Source organism: Gavialis gangeticus, unplaced genomic scaffold (assembly GCF_001723915.1).
Source record: "Gavialis gangeticus isolate Ggan-Ray unplaced genomic scaffold, GavGan_comp1, whole genome shotgun sequence".
Classification (NCBI taxonomy): domain Eukaryota; kingdom Metazoa; phylum Chordata; order Crocodylia; family Gavialidae; genus Gavialis; species Gavialis gangeticus.
Genome location: NW_017729025.1, coordinates 158154504 through 158170518, shown reverse-complemented (window position 1 = coordinate 158170518; position 16015 = coordinate 158154504). Strand labels below are relative to the sequence as shown.

At 49.9% G+C, this 16015-nt stretch overlaps 1 protein-coding gene across 2 annotated transcripts in view; it reads right to left on the bottom strand.

Annotated features, from left to right (window-relative positions):
• The window catches only part of SIGIRR (single Ig and TIR domain containing), a 24513-nt gene extending 9578 nt beyond the window's left edge, over positions 1 to 14935 (bottom strand). The window contains exons 1-5 of one of the 2 annotated variants that reach the window (XM_019519852.1): positions 14547 to 14935; positions 7812 to 8141; positions 5980 to 6178; positions 3733 to 3863; positions 672 to 812 (exon numbers count right to left, since the gene is read on the bottom strand). In XM_019519852.1, coding sequence (XP_019375397.1) covers positions 672 to 812; positions 3733 to 3863; positions 5980 to 6178; positions 7812 to 8141; positions 14547 to 14655 — 910 coding nt within the window. In that variant the 5' untranslated portion in view covers positions 14656 to 14935. The remainder of the gene's footprint in view (positions 1 to 671; positions 813 to 3732; positions 3864 to 5979; positions 6179 to 7811; positions 8142 to 14546) is intronic. The other variant, XM_019519853.1, reaches the window with a different exon arrangement.
• Between the last annotated feature and the right edge of the window lie 1080 nt (positions 14936 to 16015).

Genomic DNA, 16015 nt, shown 5'->3' with positions numbered 1-16015 from the left:
CTGGCGGGGGGTCGGGCTTGAAGATCTACTAGGTCCCTTCCGACCCTTAACCTATGAATCTATGAATCTATTGTGGCAATCCATAAATCCATAGTGGCAAAAATATTTTGACCTCTTCTAGTCTGAGTTCTTTTCAACAGAAGAATTGTTCAGTTATTTTTCTATAATCACAAAATTAGTGAAAGATAAGAGCTGGTGTTTTCTGATGGGTGACTGGGGTATAATAAGGGGTGCCATGAGTCTAAAAAGATTAAGAACCACTGGCATAGATGGTAGCATCTCTTCACTTTGTACTAAAATGCTAGAGAGAGCTCTTAAACCAAAAGAAGATTCTAACAGTGGACCAATGAGTCGCCATCTAGATGTATTAGGGATCATTAAAAGTGGCTTGGGTTTACAGAATCATGTAGCCCAGGGGCATGCTGAGAGGATGCAGGCTGGCTCCTTGGGTGGGTGCCACCCTGTCAGTACAGAAAGGCAGAAAGACCGCTTGGATTCAGCATAATGCCATGAAACATCTACTTTCCAATCACTCTCCTTGAAGCTTTAGGAGAAGCAACAGAAGCCCAGAGCGTCTGGATCCCTGAGACTTTCCAATGCACCCTCTCTCCCACCGCCAAAGTGCAAACCATCCTGGCATGACCAGACCTGACCAAGCCCCAAGCACCTACCATTGAGCTCTAGCTCTCCATAGTGGTTCCTGTACCAGAGCAGCATGTTCAAGCGGCACTTCACGTAGATCATGGCCACAAACAGCAGTAGAGCCAGGACTGCCAGGGCTGCCAGCACTGCCCCTACATGCCCAGCAGCCTCTGCAATCATCAGAAATGTCATTTTCAGTACAGTTAGCAGTTGCAACCAAATGTGGTGCTGCTTTAAGTGAGAGGTTTAGTTTGTATCCAGGCAGGCAGTGGTGGGTGTTATTGCTTGAGGCAAACCTTGAGTGGGGTTACTGGCCTTAGAGCTTTTAGCTAAGACCTAGGGCCAAGTACAAATCCACCTACAAGAGGCATTTACCCAGCTCTCAGCATGTAAGTCACTAAATACAACCTTAATCCACCCTGTACCACAGCCATTCAGCTGTCTAGCTTTCTTCTCTCTATGTTGGGCCTTCTGATCATGGCTCTGAGAGGCCATCCTGAGCCTCTACCTTCACTTATGCTCTGTGGTGATTCCCAGTTCACCATGGGGAATGTCACTATTCAAGAGGGGGTGCAACTGTGCTCAGTGAGGAGGCTAGCCTGGGTCTAAGCCCCTGCTCCCAATATGTTTCATCCAATGCAGAAACCACTTTAGGAGCAGGAGCCACAATCTTCCCTCTCAGACTAGTGCCGTTTGCACTGGGCTGTAGTGCCCCAATCCCAATTTTTATGTTCTTCTTCTGGATCCATGACTTCTCCTGTTGGCTGTCCAGTGGACAGCTTCAACATGAGGGGTGGAAGGTGCCCTTGGCCCTGCTGAGCTCATGGTCTGGTTTTTACTTTAGGGCATTTTGCTGAAAAATGGGAAATGCAGATTCTAACACTTTCTGGATGAGGGAGCCTAGAAGCTGGGTCTCACACTCAGTGAGCAAGTGCCCTAACATTAGGCACCATTAGGTTGGTGGGTCCTCTTTCTGCTCCTTCTCCACTATTTAGAAATCTCCCCCTGAGTAAGCCCCTTTAGGATGTAGGTGCATGAAGTTTTTCATTAACAGACCAGGACAGAGCTTTGTGCCTTCCTGGAGAATGAGGATCTCTGAAGGCAGCCCTTTGTCAGGATAGGAGAGCAGTGCATCTCCACACTGAGGTTACGGTGCATCTCTAGGGCCCAACAAACTGTCCACTGAGAGAACAGGAAAAAACAGAGCAGGGGGTTTGGGTGGCTTTGGATCACACACTGAGGCAGGACACAACATTTTTGCATTAGCTGTGGGACACATTTTAGAGGCAGAGCTGGCTTTGGGCCCTCGCATGCTGTCAGTTTGCTAGCTAATATGACAGCAGCACCCAGAGGCATAGCTAGCTATCTCAGAGCCCTTGGCAGAACTGGGGGCATGAAGAGGGGGTTGTGCCGAGCACAGGGAAGCAGGGGTGCGGGGACGGGCAGTCTTACCTACCACAGTATAGGCTTCCCCAGGAGCTGGAGGCTCCTGCTGCAAGAAGTGGGGGTGGCTTCTTCCATGGGAGTCACTGCTGCTGCAACAGCTACAGGGTTAACCTTCTCACACCTGCTACTGAATTGTATGTGGAACGATACTGTAAAAGCCCTTGGGTGTGAGAGGGTTAACCCAGCAGTTGTTGGCTGCACAGCAAAGGGAGGGGAAGTGAGGCTGGCAAGAGGACTCCTGCCTCCAGTCTGGGATGCTGCCTCTAGCCCCTGGGTTAGCTAACACCCAGCCCTAGTTATGCTACTGGCAGCACCACCTGCTTGAAGATGGTGCCCTGCACGTACAGGGGATAGACTCTACTGTCAGGGATCTTTCACATCTCTGCCTGTCAGAATAAAGAGTACTGAGCTAGATCACTTGCAGGTTAAAGCAGAAGCACATAGATCATTTGATCCACGTGCCAAGATACAAGGGACCCCTCGCATTTTGTGATGAAATCATGAACCTAGGAGATCCCTATATCTAGCCATAATCTCATCAGTAATCTCTCATCAGCAATCTCCCTATTGCAGAACACGGTTCATCTATCCCTTCTCGTGTGTAGGTGAGCTCTCTCTCTCTCTTCCTCTCCCTCCCTATGCTAATCTGAAGAGACCCTTCAGCTGGGCTGGATCCAGAGGTCCATCATCATCAGTTCTTTCACTGCTGTTCTAAACAAAGAAGTCTTGAATTGGGTGAGGAGTTTTTCTGGAAAAAGCATGGTTTCCCTCCTCTTAGGTTATGGTGCCATCCTGTGGCAACTTTCTATCATCCTATTTAAAGAACACTTTCTATTTAACAGGGAACCCTTTGCTGTTCCTGCTATTGAATAGTGGTGGGAAGGGTTTACTTTCAAGACAGCTCTGGGAAATTTCAGCAGCAAGATGAGAAGTTACTCCAGGAAGTGGCCAAAAGGGTTAAACACTCACACTGCATTACAGGCCAGGATCAGAACCTGACTATTCTGTATCATACAAACTTGGACCTACCTCTCCATGTCCTGTTTGAACCATTCCCCCTGCTTAGGCTGATTCTGCTGCTAATTACGGCACAGACAAGAACACAGCGCTCCAGAAATCTGCATCCCTCTTGCTCACTGGACAGAGCTTGGGAGTGTGTAGATAAAGCCTCCCCATTATTTGAAAGTCTTGCTGCTAACCATTCCTCATACTCTGGTCATTTAATCCGTACTGGGATGAGGGATGTCTCTCTGTACAAGCATGCTGTTTGTGGACCGGTGGCTTTATCGCCACTGAAATGCCATGTTCTCCCTTTCTTGTCAGACAGTTCTAGTCTGAACACAGCAGAACTGTGGCCTTGTGGGCTCTGAGCTGTGTGTTTGGAGTCCAAACCTCTTTCTGGAGTCAATAGGTAGTCAAAGGAATTTTGCATCCCATGTGGTCCAGAATATGACTCTGTCCACAGCTGTAAATATCAGAGCGGGATATGGCAAAAGTGTTACCAGGGCAGGCATATAATTCCCAACACAACTTGTAAATGCCCAAGGGGCTCTGCTTCTACCTGGCAGAACCCCCCGTACTCAACTGCTACAGCCCTTTGCTACATCATTACCATCATAGGGTAAAAGCTCAAAGAGTTACTACCTGATCTCTGCAGTGTAAATGTGGCTGTGATGTTCCTAGCCAGGCAGGCAAACACACCATAGTTCTCATCGCTTGTCAGATTCACCGACAGGAGGCTGGACATGAACATCTCTGATGCATTATCACTGCGCCTGAAGGACAGAAGTGCCTTGGGTTAGCACAGAGCTATGTTGAACATCTTCTGGAGGGAAATGGAAATAGACGTCAACTAGGAGGCAGAAAAATACAAGAAGGCACTTCTGGATAGAGTTAATCTTAAATATGGCCCAGAGGAGCTCTAGCTTGTTGTCCCATGCTACTGCAAGGAACTGTTCAGCCTGGGAAAGTAGGAGGGCTGAGATGGAATAACACAAGTTTCCATCTCTCCCATCTGCCAGGCTTCTGGTATCAGTTTGCTGCCTCTCCCCTAGCATCAGCCTTTTCTTGGCTTTTGTCCTTTGCACCACAAATTAGAGGGCAGCTTCTACCTCATCTGGGAATTTCCTTGTGCTTAAAGACAAAGACCAAGATTTGCAAAAGCAGGGCCCTAACCACAGACTCCTCGACCTACATTTAGGAGATGAACTTTTGTTGAATGTCATTGACTGGCCAGGTTTGCTTTGCTGATTTCTCCATTGTGCAGCCAGCCAGGGAAATGGATCAATGTGCTTAAACACATGCACAAGAGCAATTATTTTACAATGGCAGCTGTTAGGGAGAATTTCACATGTCTTGTATAAGTACAATTAAGCAGCCAGCTCTGCTTTTCACCCATTCAGCCACCATAACACTCTTCCCACCTGGACCTCTCGCTGGCAATGACATAATACATTTGGCTGCAGTATAGAGGCAGCCCCTGTTCTCAGTTCTAGTGTGGGGTCTTTTGCTTTCACAAACCAGTACAGCCCCTCTGGGGCAGAGAACATGCTTTGGGAGATAAATGCTGTCTGACAGGTGAAAACCTTGAAGCTTACATTAACCCTCTCTAGGAAAGGGAGACTTGTTGGGACCTGCTGAACCCTGCCTTTCCCTGTGGGTGTACAGAAAAGATAGCTAGCAGATGTCTCAAAGTATGGGAGCTCCTAGCAACTCTGGAGTCTCTGTGGGGAAACTCCTCTGATCTCAAGGCCTGTGAATGTGGCAGCACTTAGGAAAGCTAAACCAAGTTGCCTGAAAATGTGAAGTCAGTGCACAAACACAGAAGTGTGTCAATCCCTGACACAGGTGGTCCTGTTCAGAGTAAAGCGGTGTTAGACCACTGCCCATTAATCCTCCATGGAGGTTTAACATGCTGTAACTCATGCACATTAAGATACTCTGGCTTTATGCTGGTGTTGCTAAGATTGTTCTCGAAGCCAGTGAGTTTCATCTCCTAGCTATGTGCAACAGGGGGTCTTGTGCTGGCACACTGAGAAATGTACAGAAACCACCAGCTGGCCTACATGCATATTGTTGCTCATGCTGGGCTTCATTGTTCATTCAAGTCTGTATTGATCTCCTCTGTTCAGATCAGGAGTAATACCTGAGGGAAAGGGGACATGTATGTCAATGTAGCTGTGCTTTTATTCCAGAGATATGAGTTCAGATCCTGTCTGTGTCACAAATGAACAGAGGCTTGATCACAGTCCACTCATTTACAAGTACAAAGTCCCCTGGAAACAAATCAATACTGTTCTGTCTATCTTCAAGAAACAGAAGCTGGGAACTGTAAGCCAGGACTCCAGCACGCTCCGAGCCAGTGTATAACTGGGGCTGCAGTAACAAGGGTAACTTAGCTTAAGCTAGAGGTGCACTGGGTTGCCTGTGAGGGGACTCTGGCTAGAATAGCACGGTGTGGTCTAGGCTGGCAATGAAGTGCCCTGGAACAGTTGTGTCTGAACCTGGAAGAATAAAGGTGCCACAGACAAGGCTTGAGATAAATCAGCAGACCCTAATCTGTGTCTAGGGCTTGAATCAGAGGTGGGGGAGCATTTGGTTGGGAGGCTGTCTTGCTGGAGCTCAGAGCACTGGCCAATGGGTCCGTGATTCATACTGAGGTTTTCATTAACAAGACAAAGCACTGGGATTTGGGGTACAGTTCACTGGAGATGGGTGCTAACAGAAGGTGAGTCCAGGGCACCCCCTGCGACCAGCCCTGTTTCACATTGCTTCAGCCGTCCAGTTCATGGCATTTGCTCAATGACTGGAGGAATTAGCCCCTCCCAGCACTGGCTGTCAGCAGCCTTTCCCAGGCCCCAGTTTTACAGGCTCATAGGTCAACCTCCTTACCAGGCTTTCTCCTCGTGGGTGTACTGGCTGCTCTCGTTGCCTAACCAATGGCCATCTTTCATCCAGCTCAAGATGGGGTTGCAGTGTTCATCAAAGGGCAGGCGCACCGTGCAATTCAGTGTTATCTGGCTCCCTAAAGTAGGCTCCAAAGTCTGACTGCTGGATGGGGAAAGGACTTCAGGTGGCACAGTGCAAAGGTCTGTTGGAAGGCAAGGAAAGGCTGAGAGACAGGCTTTTTAAAGGGACACTATCAATTTAAAAATCTGTGGGAGGATCCTTTCTCTTGGGCATATGCACAGAGAAATCTAGCTGCATAACTAGTCTGGTGTAATTACCTTGCATAGACACTCCCTACGATTAAATTCTTTCATTTACAATGGAAGAAAACACTTTTTCTCTGTGCATACAACAGCACTCTAAACTCAGTCAACCCAGCATGCCTAAAGTACAAGCTGTTCAGCTACTGAGTCAAAAAAAAGGCAGACATGCGAAATTCCCTCTCTGTACAATCTGTGATGTAGCAGGTGGCTGGTCACCAATGACAGGGAACCTTGAATTTGTTTAGCAGATAACTAAATTCCTCCAGTAGCTCAAGGATTGGGATTGGGGCTCCTTGTGCTTTAGGTCCTGGCTTCGTTCCCTGCTGACAACTAAGGGGTGTGCATAGAGCTAGCGTGTTCAGTAGTAGCAGTGTGTTCAATTTCAATGAACAACAGCAAGTATTTTTCAATGACATTTTTCACCCACATTTTCTGTTTTTCCACCAGCATGAATGACTAAACACAGATGGGGGCTGGGGAAGGGAGACTTAAGAGGCACTTGCTCTTGCAGAGAGGAAATGCCTTAGCACTGCCTGCTATTCAAATGCCCATCTCCTCACAGCAGGTCCTTTTTGTCCTCTAAATGCAAGCCTCCTTTCCATGCCAAACCCAGTATTTACTTGACTTCACCTGGGGTCACTACCTTGTCCAGAGCCTTCTTTACATTATGCTTTATCTGGAAATGCCACCTTTGATTTTTCCAGATCTCTCCTGAATCTCTCCTCTCTGTTCCCACTGGGATCTGTCTTTCTCCCCTTTTGCAGCCCAGTAACTATTACATGGTGTCGAAGTGCAGTTCCTGAGACTGGTCTTTGTGTTTTTTTCTGTGAAGTGACCCTCTGGGTGTGTTTCTGTATCTGCCTCTGAGTGTGTCCCACACAACATTTTTTATTTGGGGCCCAGCTAGAATCTTTGTATACTTTTAAAACTCTCTGTGCAGATAAAACAAATGGAATTTAGCTGTGGGGAGATTGCAAATCTAGTTTTTAGGCCTTTTCCCTCAAAGCAGCATTGCTTAGAGTAGTGCACATGCCCCCATAACTTCCCCTCCTGTGCTCAGGCAAGCATGCCAGCTCTGGGTCAGAGGGGCACTGCATGATATCTGTGTGCATATCTGTGAATGCTATCTGTGTGCATATCTACCAAGCCTGAGCTGGGCTGGGCTGGGCTGGGCTGCGCTGGGCTGCACTGGGCTGGGCAGGGCAGATAAGCACCCCCCCAGAGCTCACCAGTGCTACTTCCTGGGTTGTCCAGCAGGAAGCTGCAGGGTTTAACTCAGGGGTGGGCAAAATGCAGCCCGCCAGGCTATTCTATCTGGCTTGCAGAGCCCCTAAACAATTTAGAAAATTAGTATTTATCTGCCCCTGGCTGCCTGTCATGCGGCCCTCAATGGCATGCCAAAACTTGCCCGAAATAATTGCCTGCCCCTAGTTTAACTCCAAGGATGGCATCAGCCTGCATGCAAGTGGTCCCCCTCACCATCTTCCCTCCCCCACTGCCCTCCCCACCTACCTATCATGGTCAGTTTGGTAGTGAAGGAGGCGTTTCTCTGGCCACCTAGGTACAGTGTGCAGGTGTAGTTCCCAGCATCGCTGGCCTGCGGGTGCAGGAAGGTGAGGTAGGCTGTCCCATTGGTGTGTTGCGTGCTGTGTAGGTGGCCCTGTGTACTGAGGTTCAGCGGGTGGCAGTCTTTTCTCCATTGGAGGTTAAAGTCCTGTATGGACTGAAGGAGCTGGAGGCTCGGCTCGTCCAGTGGGCAGAACAAATGATTAACAGGTGGCTGCTGGCTCCACACGTGGTGATCGTAGATGCGGCTGGAGTCCAAGCAGGAGAGATCAGGGACTGATGGAATAAATTAAAACAGCTTTTCAATTTGGTCTCTTTTACCAGCTTGTGTACACCACACATATCCAGCAAGGTGGGGTCTGAGTAATGCTCCCCGTGGCAAGAACACATCTGAGACCACTGTGCCACCAGAACCAGCCAAAATAAGTGACTTGTATTAAGACAGCCTCCAGAGCCCCAAAACCCAGCTGTGCCAGGCACTGCATGTGCATGTGGTAAGGGACAGACCCTGGTTTAAGTAACTCATGTTTGAAGTAGATGAGACAAAGTATTGTTATATCCATTCTATGAAACTGAGAATGAGATTATCTTTATTTTATATACTTGCCCCTCTCTGCACTAGTCGCTTATGCTGTACAATAACTAGCCTTCCTGAAGGGGAGGTAGGGGAGTAGCATATGTCTCCTGCTTTACCTGCGTTGGCTTATTTTATCACTTCCCGTGAGAGGATTATGTGGCAACGTGATTACAGTGGCAGTTCAAAGGTAGTTGCACAAACTGTAAAATCAGACTGAACAAAACTGTCTTTTTCATCCCAGATGCAAACAGAGACCTTACCCTCCCCAGAGAATGTTATGACCCTTCCCCAGATCCATAACAAGGCTGTGCCACTTAAAAACACATTACTTTGAGAGTAGAGCATCCCTGTGAGCAAAACCATACAACTTGAAACATGTACTACATTGATTTAATAAATTAAATTTGACCAAAATATTATGGCATGCATGTATGCTTAGTGGCACAGGACCTATGCATATGCTTTGCTCATCCAGCAACAGGTTAGCCCTTGTGATCACAGACAGAGTACAATAGGAACTGAGAGCCAGAGATTAAAGACTTGCCCACGGTCTGTAGTAGAGCAGAGGTTGAAACATATATCTCTGGCTCCACGTAGTACCTCAGTTCATGTGTGGAGCAGACTCAGGGTGGCTGACATCTTCACTGCACTGCACCCCATGGGCAGAGGACAAACCTTCACTTGCTAGGACACTGAGCAGAGTCAGGAGGGTGAAACAAGGAGCGGGCAGGCTCTGGGAGTGAAATGGCTTTTGTCCTAGATTACCTGATTTCCCAATGACATGGGAAGTTAATTCATCAGTGTAAGTATAATTGTGTAAATGCCCTCCCTAATCCCAGCGAAGTCTGTGCTATGGAAGCCTTGTCAGTCCTTCCTCTTCCATCTGACCTTGGCTTTAAACTCTCCCTTATCTCCATTAGCAGTAAAACCCCCACCCTGCTCTATTTAAACATCCAGAGCATGGTCCTGGTTGGAGCAGGGCTGGGGCCCTGCTGGTATGTGAACATGCTGGCTTTGCTTGCTGAGCAAACACTCTAAAGCCAGGCTTCGGGGACTGCCCACAGGAGAAGGACGTGTCACTGCTTGGGATTTCTGCCTGCTCAGAGCACACACAGCCAGCCTACCGCAGGGGGTAAATTCAGCTGCAGCAACGGGCTAGGCTGTCTTTCCCTCGTCCCCCATGCTTAAGCGGGATCCAGCCACACGGTCACTGAATGCACGGCAGGGAGTTTCTTCTCTCCACGGGCTTCCTGCCCATGTACCTCATTCCTTGTACCTCTGTGAAGGTCTGCAGGTCTGGATTTTCAAGCTTTTGGGGTCCCCTAACCATCCTCAGAAACAGATGGAGTGGGGAGGAAAAGCCTTGCTGAGCTCTTCCTCCGAGGAAGACAAGTGGGCACTTCTATCTTCTCAAGGGCCAAGACACTTTTAAAGGGTTCAAACAATGGGGCTCAAATGGATTTTGGTGGCAGGACATCATCACTGCTCTTCAGCCTAACTGTTCCTCATCTCAGTTTCGCCCCTTAATGCTATTTACCTAGACCGAAGCCTTTGTAACCTCTTTGGCCCCAGCTGCTCCTAGACTGAGACTTATGGTTACACCATGAGTCTTCTCTTGGCCCAGCCAAATGTATTTAGTTGCCTTTGTCTTCCCACTCCAGCCAGCTCTTCCAGCCTCTTTGTTATGTTAAGCAGAGCTGCTCCCTGCCCTGGTTAGAAGAGAGCTGTGCTCTCAGCTTACTGTGCCTCCAGGCTTTAACTACACCCTTTGGAAGGTGGGGCCATATGCTCCTTGCCCATGTCTTCCCGTCAGCTCAGGGAGGTACAAGCTAGGGAGGAGCCTCCCATTTCCATAAAATGGACTTTAATCCCCAACACCTAGGCAGGTACTAAACCATGCCAGAAGAACAGCTGTCCTGCTCCTGCGGCCATATGGCTGCAGGCAGGCAAAACATGGGGGCATCCGAATCTCAAGCCTCCGGGCATAGGCCTGCATGTTGGATGCTTGCCAAAAGACTTTGGAAATATCTGAAGCCCCTGGTGGGGGTGGAGGATGTTTGCCTGTTGTAGGGCCACTTATGGTTGTGAACTGACTCATGGATTTGGACTTGATTTGGCTGATGTGACTTGGAACACAAAACATTTCCTTAAAAAAAAAGTCAGTGCTGGGAGGTAGAGAGGAGGTGGGATGCATCTTTGTTCAGCTGACCTCCTCACACCACAGCTGGATTCTTCCTGCTGCCCTCCTTAGTGTACTGATGGGTCCCATGCTACTGACCTGCGAGGAGGGAGCGTGGTATTGAAACCAGCCACTGTCACCTGCCCTGCACGTACTGCTGTGCAACAGCACCTGAGCACAGATTCTCCTGTTCCTCTTTGCTAAAGCCACAAGTTGGACAGGGCATCACCCCTGCAACAAGAGCCCGTGGAGGGAGGGCAGTTAGGGGCACATGCTTCTTGAGGGCACTGCATCCTTTCTGACAAGCCGGCAGACTCTCCCGCAGCGTTCCCGTGTCCTCAGCAGCACTGCAGAACCAGGCAACTGCCTCCAGCACTGACTGGCTGATTACAATGTTTAATTAAATAGTGGTGCAATTTATTTATAGTAACTAGTCCTTTTTGCCCCGGGTGCTGGGTAGCTCAGGAAAGTTTGTGCAGCCTGCACATCAAGAGCAGGGACTTGGGGCCTGCTGGGCTTCAGTGCAAGAAGGTGTGCACTGATGTACGCTGTGTGAGGGTACTGTTGACAAAGAGGTGACTTGTTGGTCACAGGCTTGGCTAGTGTAAATCAACCCTGCTTTGCTGAAGTTGCCATTTTGACTCTTGTGAGCAGCACCAGACATGGGCAAGAGAAGTCCTAAAGCCTCTCAATGTATCATCAGTTGAGTCAATGCAAGCAAGGACAGAGAGTCCAAAATAGTCAGTAAACAGATTACAGCAGTGTGTATGGGGTGGGGCAGGCTGAGCTTGAAGAGCCTTCCAAATGCAAAAAAGCCTCCAACTGAAGTGCTGCATCAACAAATGCCTTGTTTTGACCTTGTCAGTGTTTTTCCCAGTGCTGGTACCATCACAAACAGGTCCTGCTTGTCCAGGAGGGGCAGAGAGAGGGGCCTTATCTGGCTTCCCTAAGCCCAGCTCTACCAGCATGGGCTGAGGGCTCCATGACAAAAAGGACCTCCCAGCACTGTGCTGGGGCTAGGCATGCAAGCCCCTCAGGCAAGCTGATCCCTGAAGAAACAGGTCCTCATTTCCTGAGAAGAGCAGCGAAGCCACTCTATTCCACGGGGTCAAGGCCTGGAGCTTCTCCTTTGGCTTGAACAGCAGCTGCCATCGCTCTGTCCCCTTTCACGCTTCCCCATGTGACTGGGTGAAAGGGACTTTGGGACAGACATAAAACAGGAGGGAGAGTTCTCAACAGGAGCCTAAGAGGTTATATTAGACCCCCATACCTTGAGGGTCTTCAAGAGGAGACCAGACATGCACCTAGCTGGGATTGTCTGACCCCAGCGCTCTTTCCTGAACAGGGCAGGGGGTCGGACTCAATGACCTACCGAGGTCCCTGCTGACCTTAACTTCTATGAATCTATGAATATGCAGAAGAAAGGGCAGGGTGCAGTGGGTGGGAGGTGCACAAGCTACCGCTAGGGATATGTGCAGGGTATGCAAAGTAAATCTGGGAAGGGGGCAAGACCCTTTTTCCAAACAGGTGAGAAGGTTTGGGTTCAGTGTGGTTATGTCCAGTAGGAAGTTAAGTGATTGGAAGAGACTGACGACCCTAAGTGAGAAAGTGGAAGCTGGGGAAACATGCAGCCTCTTCTGTGAGTTTGGAAACTTCCTAAGGAGCAGTATAAGAGTGTTTGGCCTTGGCCAGGGAGGTCCTCTCCCTGCACGCCAACCCCATGGAGAGCCCTCCACAGCTGGAACTTTCTCGTTCCTGGCCCTCAGCAGGTACGTTGTAAAGATGGCAGAAAGGCCAAACTGCAGAGCGTTTGAGGAGGTGGGTGGGCAATTTCTGCTTGCTAACATCCTTCTTCTAATTCCCACCAACCTCATAGCCCCAACTCTGTAGCCCTGCTCACAGGCAGCAGATGGGTTAAAGAGCAAGCACTGCTTCCCTTGACCAATATACAGTACTCCAATCTCTGGCAGATGCTGCCCCCTCTGATATCTTCACGCTCCCTCCCCTTTGCAGTAGCTTCTGCTTTCACTTTTCGGAGAGGCTGTGTTTGTCATCCAGGATGCGTAGCAAAGGGCAGTTTGTGACCCTAGGCTAACAAGAGGCAGAGCTGCTTCTCTGCACTGTTCACTATTGATAAGGAATGAACAAGGCCAGGAGTGCTCAACCCCCAACCCACAGGCCAAATCTGGCCAGCAGAGCCATGTAATCCAGCCTGTGGGTCTCCCTGCAAGTCCAGAAATGTGGTAGTGGGGAAATGGTGGCAAATAACACTGCCATCACTCCCCCACTGCTAAATTTTCAAGTCCCACAAGGCTGGATTGGCCCTGGCCAGGCCAGATCAACCCCAGCCAGGCCAGCCTCACATAGGAGTTTTGGGCCTCATTCCCATGCGGCTGGGTCAAGTTGGGGCCCATGAAGCTGTGCGGGAATGGTCTGGCCAGGACCTGATGCAGCCATGCCAGAATGGGCCCCCTAGACAAGCCATTCCCATGTGCTTGGGTTGACCCCCTACCAGGCCAGCACCACATGCCAGACTGGGCCAAGGACCAGATCCAGCCTACAGACAGATCTGGCACCACTCATCTGGCCTGTCAAACAAGCCAACAGGCAAACTCTTGGAGGAAGTCATATCATATCACTTCATAGCAACCTACAAAACCCAGTTGATTTCCCAACTGTGGATGGCAAGACTCCAATTTATCTGTAGCTAGGACACACGTGCATTGGTTTTTATACTATGACCTGCTCCTAGGTAGACATGAAAAGCCTGAGCTTGTGGGGCTTGGGGTAGCCTGGGAGATATGCAAGGGAATTTTATAGCTGCTGCCCACTCACATAGTGGTCAAGGCAGGGCAGGGAATCTCTGTGTATTCCCTCCGGCAGTGGTTCTCAACTTGGTTAGATTCAAGGCACCCTTGGAAAATGCCAGCTCTTAGTTTTCCCTCATTTTTTGACTACAGAAAAAGAATAGAGCAGTTCTTCTGTTGCAAAGCACTCAGAAAGACCATAGCAGGTCAGACACCATGAATTCCTATTTGAAATCTCTGGGTTTATCTTGTGAAGCATGTTCATGCGCTGAACAGGGCTAGTGTTGTGTGGCACCCCACAGTGCTCTTTAAAGGCTCTGAAGGCACCCTGGGGTTTCATAGTTTCATAGATTTAGGGTCGGAAGGGACCTAGTAGATCTTCTAGCCCGACCCCCCGCCAGGGCGGGAGAACAACAAAACCCCAAAAACCACGCTACCCTGGTTGGGAATCACTGCCTTAGGGTTATATCTTAGTCTCTGCTTTGCCCTTGGCCATATCAGGGGCCAGAAAACCATGGTAGGCTATGGTAAAGCAGCATGTCATTGGGCTGTACTTGTGCAATTGTTGTGGTGCTGCCAAAACTCAGGAAGATGGTGCCACGTGCTGCCCTGGCAAGCTTCAACTTGGAGCCAAACGCCAGAGAGCTGGGAAGCAAGGAGTCTGGGACAGAGTCAGCACAGGACTCCTCAAGACCCAACTTGAGAAGTAGGGACAGATGGGGGTGGCTGTGGGTCAGGGGAGCAATAGAGGCTGTCAGTATTGAGCAGAGATTTACCCCCCGGACTCAAACAGTGGGGAACCAGGGTGGAAGGGATGCCACAGCAGGGCCTGGACATAGAATAGGACCCTGAAGATGAGACAAAAGAGACTAGAGAGAGAGAAGCTTGCAGGAGAAGAGCCTGGGGGCTAAGTAGCAGAGACTGAGGATGGAGGCAGACCCTCAGAGTTAGAGGGAAACAGAAGGGCCAGGAGCGGGGACCGGGGAATCTGGAGGGTCCCTTATCTGGGAAAGAGGAAAGGAGAAAAGCCTGTGGATCAACCTGCCTGCTCCTTTCCGAGAGAGACAGAGAATCTCCCTTTCCCACCCAACCCAGAGTCATTTCCCCTTACCCCTCACCTGCCCGGGCTGCTGTCCATTCAGGCTTGCTCCCAGCAGCAGCTTGGGGAAGGCCCAGAGCCCACAGCACGGCCGTGACAGCCAGCGTGGAGGCCAGGCTCGCCTCCATTGCGACTCATTCGTGTGCCACACAGTGCAGCGAAGGGAAGCGCAGGGGATGAGAATCACTGGCCCCAGCTCCCCCTTCCAGCTTCAGGCCCAGGCCTCCCGTCCCAGGGACTGGGACCGTGCATCTGTCCCTCCTGTGCACTTCCTGCCAGCCACCTTGCTCATGTGACTGGCCTGTTGTGGCCTGGTGCTGCCAGTTAAGTCATTTCGTTTCATTGTTCCACCCATGCCCTTGGTTTTGTGCTCGCAGGGTTTATTCCACTCTCCAGCCCCAATCACAAGCCTCCAGGCTGGCACTGGGGAGAGCCCGTCCCCTCCCACCTGCTCCTGTGGCTCCACCTCCCTTTCCACCTAAGCGCTGCAGGGAAAAGGAAACCAGCCCACACAGAAGAAATAATTAAAAAAAAAAAAAATGTCCTGAACCCACCCAACCTGTTAGCAGGAGGAAAAAAAAAAAACCTAACAAGGAATGTGCTGTGAGAGGCGCTGCGGCAGGTTGCACAAGAGCTCCCTGTCACTGTGGGAACAGCTGCCTCATGGGGCTGATCCTGTCACCCTGCACTTACGCCATCTACCAGCACTCGCAGGCCTTAAGCTGTTGCCACAGAGGAAACACAGAGCTGCTCCAAGCCTGGGGGAGACACAGAGCTCCCCCAAGAAGAAGTCTGGCTTTACAATGAAGCAACAGCAAGCAGAACCATTAGACAAAACTAAAACTGTACACCTGTACTAAGCCTTTCTTCTAAGCCTAAAACAGAGGCTTGGAGGTTTTGCAGAAAGCAGGGCAGATTTGCACCTTGTAGACCAACTAAATCAGAGATGCATCGCATAAGCTTTTGTGAGCAGCAGGCTTACTTTCCCCATTCACATATGCACTCCATTTCCCCCCTTTCTGTATTGCTGAATTCCTGTTTCAACTGAACCTGCATGTAGGGCCAAAGCTTGCATTTAAGCACTGGCGGTGCGTAGGGGGTGCATGCGGGTTCATGTGCACCCCCTGAGATTGGCCGTGCCCCCCCACTGAGAGATCAGGTCACTGGGGGACACCCCCCTCCTCTCCCCCGGTCAGCAATTGGCTGCTGGGAAACCCCCTCCCTCCCCACTGGTCAGCAATTGGCTGCTGGTGCCCCCCCAGTATTAGAAGGCACCAGTCGCCCATGCACTTAAGTGCCTGATTCTGACTGGTACTGAGTACCCACAACTCCAGCTGAAGTCACTGGGAGTTCAGGCATTCATCATCCTTTTGGATCAGAGCCCCCATCCTTTACAGGCTGATTATAACTAGAAAACAGACCAGCCTCCCAAACACAGCCACATGGATTCAAAGTCAACAGGCCAGTCCTGTCATATATCATTGCAGC